Below are 9,904 nucleotides of genomic sequence, written 5' to 3'. Positions count from 1 at the left end.
TCCCTGATTTTGTTTCTAACAGTTTAATTAAGCAACCATAGTGTCTTCGTTTAAAATGACATCGAGCTGCAGAATCAGTTTAGCAAATGATCTAATAGGCATATGGAGATAAGCTTAGAGCAGATACACTGGTCTAGTTTTCCTCTTAGCCATTAAACCGAATTTGTCCTCTTTTTCAGCAGAAAGAGAAAGGCTGGCTCCCTGAGATCTTTAAAGCGGCGCCGGCTGAAGTAAAGACCAATTCTGGTTGGCGTTAATTCAGGTAGTGAAAACGTAGACACAAATCCTGAAGACGTTTGCTGACTTCTGACGCGGACTGCCTCAAGTTCAGACTTAGTGGAAGTGCAGCTGGAATAAAGTTTTAGTGTTGTCTGTGCACACGTCTGGCTCTAGTGCAGTTGACCAAAATGCTGCCACACCTGCAAAATGATAGACGGCGTTGGAAGGGACCTCGAGAGATCATCGGGTCCAACCCCCCTGCCAAAGCAGCTCCCCAGCTCATATTGCACAGATAGGCGTCCAGATGGGTCTTGAATATCTCCAGAGAAGGAGATTCCACCACCTCCCTGGGCAGCCTATTAGCCTTGGAAGCACTGACTGTGTTAATAATTGTCAATGATCTGAGACTGACAGAAGGACTTTTAACAATTCCACCAGGGCTACTCGGAGGATACTTACGTATGTTTAAATTTAGCAGAATCCAAGTTGTAGAACAGTTCTGCCTTTCAGGCTCAGTAGGTGTAACTGGTACTGATGTAACTGAGACCTGCAGCAGGACAAACAAGAGCAAATTCCTCTTTCCACTTACTACTAGTTCCTGATCAGCCCTCCCTTTTCAATGCCAGCATTTTTCCCCTGATGTCGCTATTGCTGGCTCTCATGTTCTATGAGAGGACTTGTATGTTTACTTGTTTAGTCACCTCCCCACTCCCAAACTTACCATAAACAGGATTTTTGCTGCTGTTTAATACAGAGATCATTTATTTTTTGTTGTACTGCTCATGCAGTTAAGCAACTAGTCAAAAAAAAAAATCTGTTCTGGATGTTTTATATTGCACCTCTTCTGTGAAGTGTGTCTGTGCGTGGTCCTCTCCAGGTTCATGTTACTTGTGTCCCTGTGGGGACAAAGGAGGGTACCTTCAGCAAACTGTTAGCCAGGCAGCTTTATCCCATTTCCAGGGAGCCAAATCCCAGCTGCTTTTCAGGTAACACACTGTGATGCAGCTTTAAACGTGGCTGTGGGCCCTGCCTGGCAGGCACACCGTGCCTGCAGCTGAGGCAGTCTCCCTGATCGGGCCTTGACCTGAAAGGCAGAGCGAGACAAACTGCCCTTCCTGTGTCCCTTACACCTTCGCTCTGTTTTGCCTGTCTCTGCATAGATGGTGGTGAGAACAGCCCTGAGTGTAAGACTATCCACACATGCTGAGGGAACGCCTGCCTTGCTTGGAGGCTGTGCGTGTTACTCCCCACTCCCCTTATCTAGAGCCTCCACCGACATTTGTATTTAACTGTGTGGTTTCCATCATGCTGTGAAATTTCCTGTTGCCTTTCCAATTCTCATCACCTAGCACTTAAAATTACATTGTGGACAGGCAGTCCTAAAACCAGATCCCAGTTAGGTGCTCAATTTCAGAGACTAACAGATGAAACTTGCGTGCTCGCTATGCTGTGGCCTGGCAAATAAAAAGTCAGAAAGTTAATCTTAACAAAAAAGGGTCTTTTCCAGTTAGATCACTTATCCAGTCCCAGCCACGCAGCTGCTGCAGCAAGGTGATCCACTGGCTGCAGAGAGCAGCTGTGGGGGGAAAGGTACAGTTTATTCCTCCTCTTCTGCAGCCCATGGGGACAGGTTCCTGAACGCCCCAAAGAAGTACTGGGTTTTGGTGATTTTTTTCTTCTGGTAAGTCCTTACATGCTTTAAAAGCCTGCTGGGTGCAGATCCCAGGTACGTGTGCAACAAATCCCAGAGGGAGACTGCCCAAAGTGATGCTTTGGGATCATCTCTCAGGTGGTCTGATAACTTAGAGACTGTGTAAGCGCCAACTGCTTCCCTGCCTGTGGCTCTGGGCTCTTTCACAGCCCATCTCGTCGAAGCTGCCTCTTCCAGAGGAACAGGTCACGGGAATCGTTTGGGTTGGGCGCTTTTTGCACCCCTTCTCCCCTCGGCATTTTCTAACCTTCTCCGAGGTCTGTCTCAGGGTAAGTTACTTTGGAAGGGGCGGCACAGGCAGCGGAACGATGCTTCCCGCCCGCGAACCCCAGCGTGGGGTCATCCACCCCGGGCACTGCGCCCCGCAGCGCTGCGGGCGGCGGGACCGTGGCGCGGCCCGGCACGCTCCGGACCTGGCGCCAGTTTCCATTCACTCTGCGCTTGGTTTCGTGCCGGGCTGGGGTCTGCAGGCTGCCCGCGGGGCGGGGGCTGGGTCGCCGCCCTCCACACGACCCCCTTCCCGCCGCCCGGCCCGGGGGGCGGGTCCTTCCCTACGCAGCGCTGCGAGCGCAGCCCCGCCGACCGCCTCCCTCCCCGCCCCTCTCTCCCCGGGAGTGCGCCGGAAGTGACGCGCCCGGCGAGCCGCTCCGCGAGCAGCCATGAGGGCCCGACGCGGGGGCGCGGAGCCCCGGGAGCCGGCGGCGGCCGGCGGCGGGGCCCAGGCGGAGCAGTACGTGGTGGGGCAGGTGGCGGGCAGCCTCTGGCCGGGCGGGGCGGCAGCCGCGCCCCTCGCCGGCCTCTTCAGCTCCGCCGCCGCCCCGCCGGTGCTGGTGGCCGTGACGGGGGTAAGTACCGCGCCGCGCTGCCTGCCTGTCCCTGGACGTCCGGGCGCTGCTGAGGCGGCCGGTGTCGGTCGCGCCCGGGAGGGTCTGACTAACGGTGGTGGGCGATTGGCGGGAGGGCCGGCGGCATCCCGAGGGACGCGGCTGGCCGGGGCCGCTGCCTCCTCAGAGCCGAGGGGTAAAGCCCTGGAGTGCGGGGCCACCTGTCGCGACGCGCTGTCGCCGCGGCGATCGGTCCCCTCGGGGCTGGGAGTGCCGTGGCGAGGGCGGTGAGGCCGGAGGGGGGTGAGCAGGCAGGTGGGAGGTACTGCTGCTGTCAGCTGGGGGCTGCCCGTGGTGGTGGCACGAATCAGTCGCCAGGTAGGAAATAGGTAGGGGCGTTTATGGAACGTAGGTGCGTTTTTAAGTTATTTTGCTGTGTTTCTCGCAAAGGAAAGCAAGAAACGAAAGCGTGCGGAAGAAGCAGAGAAAGCATCAGGAGACCAGAGCTCCTCTGTGGCACAGGAACCTGCTGGAAAAGCAAAGAAAGCCAGGAAAAAGGAACTTCCAGAAGCAGAGAAGAAATTGGCAGAGAGGTGAGTAAATTGTAACGTTTTTGTAGTAAGGCTTAAAAAAGAGAGACATTGAGTTCAGCAAAACTAAATAAAGTTCAGCTGTTTGTCTTGAAACTTGTGTTCATGAAGATTATTTTTAATCATATTGTGAAAATTCTCAATCACTTGCCCCAGAAGATACTCAGGGCTTCCAGCTCTGGGTCTGTGAAGTGTAAATCCCCTGTGCAAGCGCTGACGGGTCCAGAGGCTGCGGATTTAGACAAGAAGGTGTCCCTGGCATAGGGTGATGCTCTGTAACTGTAGCTGGGTTTATTTGGTGGCTCCGCCATCAGAGGAGCAGAGGGAGTTTCATCGGGAGCAGGGTGCCAGGTGGAGTTGGTTGTCCCTATCCCACTTGCCCCGTGCTGTGACACAGAACGGTGCTGCTACAGCATCAGCGCCCTTGAGTACTCAAGGCTGGACCAAGACGCTGTTGGTGCAGGGAGGAAGCCAGTTTGGATCCCGAGGCCAGCACTGTGCCTTCCCCTCTTGTTGCATCTTCCGTGCCCATGGAACTTCACAGTAGCTTTCTGGAGGCTTCCTTCAGGTCTGCTTATGTTCATGTTGCTGTGGCAAGCTTGGAAGGATAGAGATTCACTAGTGTACGGGATGGATCCTAATGGAGTGTCTGCTGTGACTGCCCTGGATCCTGGGAAGAATTAAATCTCTCCTTAGTTCCAGCAATGTCAAAGACTAATTCCCCACTCCCCCCTGCGCACACACACGCAGTTTTAATGGGTATTAAATTATTTACTTAAAAATTCTTTATTACACCTACAAAGTAGTGAATGCAATGCTCTAGGGACAGGGAATAGTTTTCCATGATGTAGAACAGTTCATATATATACGTTTGTTCAGTGCATAATAAGCAAATAATGTCTGAAAGTGTGTGTTAGAACATAATTTACAGTATAAGTTAAAATACTTCTATTGGAGGCTTTGATTCTTTGACCTCAAGAGCTCTTGGTTCCCCCCGCGCCCCCCAGTTGTAATTTGCTGGTGTTTTTCTGATAAGAGAGCACGCTTTGGAGCAGGCGGATGAAGAGGAGGAGCAAAAGCTGTCTCAAAGCAAAGTGAAGCAGAAGAAAGGGGCTTCTCATGCCGTCACCAAAAGCGTCATCAATTCCGGCAGCGGCACTGCTGGGAAAGGGCAGAAGAAAGGAAAGCTGGATGACGAAACCATCAACAGAAGAACAGTGTTTGTTGGAAACTTGCCTGTCAGCTGCACCCCTCAGGTACGGGAGGGGGTCTCTGTCTGCGAAGGAATGGAAAGAGTTGCAGAGGGCCCTAGTTGGGGGGGATGAGAACTCACACGTGTTTGTGCCTAAAATCACTTATTTTGGGAAAGCGGGAAGTAAGGCTCCTTAGCAGAAGCCATCAGAGGCAATCGACCGCTTCTGTTTTACCGGGATTTGGCTGCTTGCAGCAGTGGCTGCAGATGCTCTTTCTTCTGTAGAATTGATTAGTTTTAGTTTTCAGTGCAGAGTGATGTAATGAATGACAGCTGCAGCTGCTCCTGATCCTGAATGCGAAGCGCATTTCAGACCGTTGCATAAGATACGTTTAACGTATTTTCTGCCATAGTGAGGGGGACAAGTTCAGTTCAGGAAATCTCAAGTGAGGAGCTAACACAAGAAAGTTACAAATTGCTTGCATATTTTTAGTAGCCCTTGAGCACACCTTGTGTAATTAAACAAAAATAGTGTAAAAACAATGTTACTAATAACTGCTCAACATCAATGAGTAATTGTGATATCTTCTGTTTAGATGCTGAAATCTCTATTTAAAGAGTATGGACAAATAAAATCGGTTCGACTACGATCTTTGGTAGGTTATTTCCTCTTAATTTGTATAACTAAGCTGTGTTTCTGATGTTAAAGGGCATTATTCTTTGCTCAGAAGTGGGTTTGGAGACGTTACTTCTTTGCTATGATAAGGATCGCCGGAGGTGTTACTGCAGAGCCACCACAGATGCATCTTTCCTTCTGTGTGTTTCACTCTTCCCGTAGCTGCAGTTGATGCCATCAGGGCTGTATGTTCTCTGTAAGAAGAATCCTTTTAGTACTGCTCATTTGGCTAAGGTGCTATTTACCTGATTCCCAGTCATGGCAGCCAAGGTGCACTGACTGTACCTCAGTGTACTTTAAGATAGTTGGAGGCAACGGTCGTGGAACTCAGGAGATGGAACAGATGGAGTCACAGCAAGGTATCTTAGTTCTGAGGTGTGACTACATCATCTCTGGGAACAGCCAGTTACATCGTTTGCTTGCTGTAGTGGCTGCATTGCTTTTGGGAGGGAACAGGGCCTGTTTGAATTCTTCTTTGTCTTCAAAAAACCAAACACTTGAGTTAAAGTGCTTAACTACAGCTCTTTTTATCTTAAAGATTCCAGCAGAAGACACTCCATCCAAAAAGTTGGCAGCAATTAAGTAAGTTCCTCTTGTGAATTCTGTGCTTCACTTTTCAAGGCAAAAAAACCTTTTAAAGTGTTGGCTGTTAAATACTTGGCTGCATTGATCTTTAAATTCTGTGTTTCTTTGACTTCTGCAGTTACCTCTCTGAGTATTGATGAGTTTTCTTGAGAAGTGAACGACAATTAGGCGCCCTTTATACTAGGAAAGCAGTTCATTATCTTAGGTTGCGTTCCGTGTATTTTTAGGGAGGAGCAAGACACCAATGGCCTTTAATTCCTTCAGACGTGTTTGTGAGTTGAGGAAGCCTGATCAGGGTGTGTAAACGGGCTGTGTTAAGATGTGCAGTGCGACCCTACCCTTGGACACAAGAGGCTAGCCTGACTTTTAAGAGAAAGGGAGTCGTTGCTGCAGTGCAAAGAAAGAGGAGTCATAGATGTGTGCAACAAGAAGTGCTTGTGTGTTGCACGCCACGGGAGCTGCTCAAGCAACACCTGCCTCTTTCACCTTGCAGGCATAAGGTGCACCCCAATGCGAAGTTCATTAACGCCTACGTTGTGTTCAAGGAGGAATGTGACGCTGTTAAGGCCCTGAATAAGTAAGTCTGAGTTTTGTTCCTCCTTCCCTGGTGAGGAGGAGGATTGGCAGAGTGTTAACGGACATCTGAACTGCCTCCTCTCCTTTGCTTGAATCAGAACACACGTTTCTGTGAACGTAAATTTGCCTTTGGAATAATGCTGTGTGGTGTGGTGACACTGTACATGAAGTGACAGTTTTGTTTTCAAACCCTTTTGCTTGTGGCTGCAAAAGGAACGGAACAGAAATCGCTAGTGGATTTCACATCAGAGTTGACATCGCGTCAAGAGCCAGTTCGGTAAGTAAGATGGATGCCTAGAAACCTCTGGGTGTGGGTAGGGGTGTTTTATTTGGAGGGGGAGTGGGGTGGTGTTCTTTGGCTCAGGATGTTTTTTCTTTGTTAAAGAACTTAATCTTGTGTATCTTGTCTTCTCTAGCATGACAATAAACGATCCATATTCTTGGGAAACCTCTCATACGGTAAGTCCAAAATGGATTGTTAAGCATCATTACTTAACATTTCTGGACTGCATTGACATGAGGGGGTTTTTATTTACTGGTGTTGAGGGTAGCATGCTTAGGTAGCTACATTTCTTCTGCTGGAATTAATTTTTGTTTAATAGCAGGGGTTGTTTGTTTTCTTTTTTTATAGCTGAAACACCTAAAAACAGGTTGTAAGTTTCTGGCAGGTTCTATGAATTTGACTGTTTTCTTCTTGTTGCCTGCTGTTTTTTTAAATAGCAGGACTAAACTGCATAGTCCAGGGCTTCCTAAACTGTTAAATGTATCCCAGTGCTGGTTTGTGAGCAACTTCCGAGCGATGCACAGTGATAGCTTCTCATTTTGATGCTGTCTCTGAGCTGCAGGGTGAGTGACTCGGTCCAGGCTGAAACAAACAGGCTTTAGGTTTCAGTCTAAAACTTGACCTGACTGAAAATCTGCATAGGTTTGATTGTGGTGATGTTGCTCGTGGCTGTTGCGTGGAGCTCGTGCCGGTGCTGTACGCTTCTCTCCGCATCCCGCGGAAGAAGCGGTCTGGACATGTGAAGCGCTCTGGAAATGACTTCATCAGCTTGAACCTCCTGCAGCATGCCTAACTCCCACTGCTGTAGTAAACCTGCACTATTAAATCCAGCACACACACACCCCCACACCCCCTCCCTTAGCACAGGCACAGTTGTATCTGTGTAAAGGGATTTACCGCCGTGTGAAGCGTACCTGTGCAGAAAAGAGAATAACCCAGGGTTTTGTGTCGATACATCACACTTGTCTCCTTGCATCAGTGTGAGACTGACAAAGGCTCACTGACACAGCCAATATCAGAGCAATCAGGTAGCAGCTGTGGTAGGAGAAATGGTTAATGTTCAGCTGAAGTTCTGGGGTTGCTCAGTGAGTATCAGACTTGAAGAACTGCCAGCTCAATCCCATTATCGCCAGTGCTGAGTCGTAATAGGAGATCCTGGCATAGGAAGGAGCTACAGGGAACATGGAACAGATCTAAATTTCAGTGTTCAAACCACAGGTGGGATTATTTGGAAAAATTATTTCGGTCTTCATAGAATCATAGAATTGTAGGGGTTGGAAGGGACCTCGAGAGATCATCGGGTCCAACCCCCCTGCCAAAGCAGCTCCCTAGGATATATCACTCAGATAGGCGTCCAGACGGGTCTTCAATGTCTCCAGAGAAGGAGACTCCACCACCTCCCTGGGCTGCCTATTCCAGTGCTCTGTCATCCTCCTGCTTTGTGACTTAGGCATTGCACTCAGCTAGGGGGTCGGTAACCGTCGGAGTAAGTAACCCTTTGTAACGAACGTCTGCGTCGTTAACAGGCTGGAATTTTTCTGAACCACTGGTATTTCTTTACCTAAATGTGCACATCGTACTGGAATATGTATCCCTGTGTCCCTGGAATGTTGGCTTTGGGCCAGGCTTCTGAAGCCGCAGCATCTGTTCCCTTGTGCTTGCCCGCAGACATCAGCGACGACGCGGTGCGGGAGCACTTCGCGGTCTGCGGAGGGGTGGTGGCCGTGCGCGTTGTGCGGGACAGGCAGACCGGCCTGGGGAAGGGCTTCGGCTACGTCCTCTTTGAGGTACGTATGGAGGTTGTGCTGCAGGCACTGGGGGGGGGGTCCTGCAGAATCTGAGTCAGGGGTTGCCTTTACAGCCTTTAGGTGTTTTGTTTTATTTATTTTAGGGGTTGGGGTTTTTGGGCTGTTTTTGGCTTTGTACGCGACACTAAATGGTAGGGTTGTTGAGTCTGTTAAAAGCTGGTCTTCTGGGAAGAAGCGGGCACAAAGCAAACGATGTTGGGGTGCGTACAAGGAACAGCTGCGAAGCCTTGGGGGTGACAGAAATTAAGGCAGCGTCTGAAAAGGAGGGACGGATGATTTTGTGTGGTACCGCTGCAGTGTTCTCCCATTTCTTACGTCTCAAAGTAGGAGGGCCCTCCCCTTGGTGCTCTTCACTGTAAAGCCCTGCTTACAGGAACTAAAGGCAGTTTGAAAGCCGAAGCAATGCTGCCTTTCAGCAGAGTCTCTGTTGTTGCAGAATACGGATGCTGTGTATCTTGCTATGAAACTCAACAACTCCGTTCTGATGGGACGGAAGATCCGAGTGAAGCGCTGTGGGGAGAAGTGGAAAGCACCACCAAAAACCCCCGGCCGGCCTGGTGCTCCTAAGGACAGAGCTGCTGCCACCTTAAAAAACAAGCCGAGCGCTCGCGATTCGTTTGTTGGTGAAAAAGCAGCCCCGTCCACGAAGAGCCGTAAACCGAAAAGACTGAAAACTGTGCCTGGAAATAAGGCTGGGAAGAAAAAACAGCCCTTTGGTAAAAAATAAATGGACAGAAAGTGTTGTTTTTTGTTACAAAAGCTGGAGTGTTCCAGCGTGTTCTGTCAGAGGTGCTGTTTGCTGACACAGCAGTTGAGACTCTCGTACTCTGTCGGGGGGTTCTGGCCCCGCACCCAGGTCCCAGTACTGGCACCACTGCCTGATTCAGCAGCTGGGCTCTGGGTGTGCGGTGCCAGCTGCTGCCCTACTGCTGCCCTGAATTCTGTTCTGGGAGTGGCGGGGGGGGGGAGGTATTGCCCACGGTGCTGGAGAAAGGGGCTTGGGTGCCGAGCCACAGCTCGTTCCCCGGGTCCTGCAGTTCGGCTCCTTTCGTTAACTGCTCAGTGCGAGGAGAAGCCGCCCCGGGACGGCAGCGGTAGGGCCGGGTTGGCCTTCCCGCCCTTGCGGCGGGCACCGGCCTCTCTCCCGGCGGCCGCAGGCGCTTCCCAGGGCCGGGAGGCAGCGGGGGCCGGGCGCCTTGTTCTGCCGCGGCCGCCGGAGCGCCCTCCTTCCCGTGCCGCGGAGCGGGGGCGCACAGCGCGCTCTCTGCTCCCCGCTCTCCCCGGCGCTGCGCCGGAGGGCACCGCGCCAGGCCCTCCCGCGCATGCGCCCGGGGAATGGCCGGCCTCCCTCGCAGGCACCGGCGTAGGCGACCCCTGCCGCCGCTGGTTGATGACGCCAGCGGAAGCGAGGTGGGGTCCTTTCTCGCTGCCCGCTCGCCC

The 9,904-nt window shown here is 51.2% G+C and overlaps 1 protein-coding gene across 1 annotated transcript; it reads left to right on the top strand.

The window, feature by feature from the left end:
* Window positions 1-2,569: 2,569 nt before the first annotated feature.
* On the top strand, window positions 2,570-9,217 carry RBM34 (RNA binding motif protein 34). The gene is made up of 10 exons (XM_084261926.1): window positions 2,570-2,775; window positions 3,205-3,347; window positions 4,381-4,600; window positions 5,133-5,192; window positions 5,751-5,794; window positions 6,291-6,374; window positions 6,587-6,650; window positions 6,790-6,832; window positions 8,325-8,443; window positions 8,901-9,217. Exons 1-10 carry the CDS (start codon window positions 2,590-2,592, stop codon window positions 9,189-9,191), a joined length of 1,254 nt encoding a protein of 417 aa, XP_084118052.1. The 5' UTR covers window positions 2,570-2,589; the 3' UTR covers window positions 9,192-9,217.
* The last annotated feature ends 687 nt before the right edge of the window (window positions 9,218-9,904 follow it).

The sequence above is a fragment of the Gallinula chloropus genome (genome assembly GCF_964237585.1).
Source record: "Gallinula chloropus genome assembly, chromosome: 3".
Taxonomy (NCBI): Eukaryota; Metazoa; Chordata; class Aves; order Gruiformes; family Rallidae; genus Gallinula; species Gallinula chloropus.
Note: the sequence above shows the minus strand (reverse complement) of the source record. Positions and strands in the feature narration are given on the sequence as shown.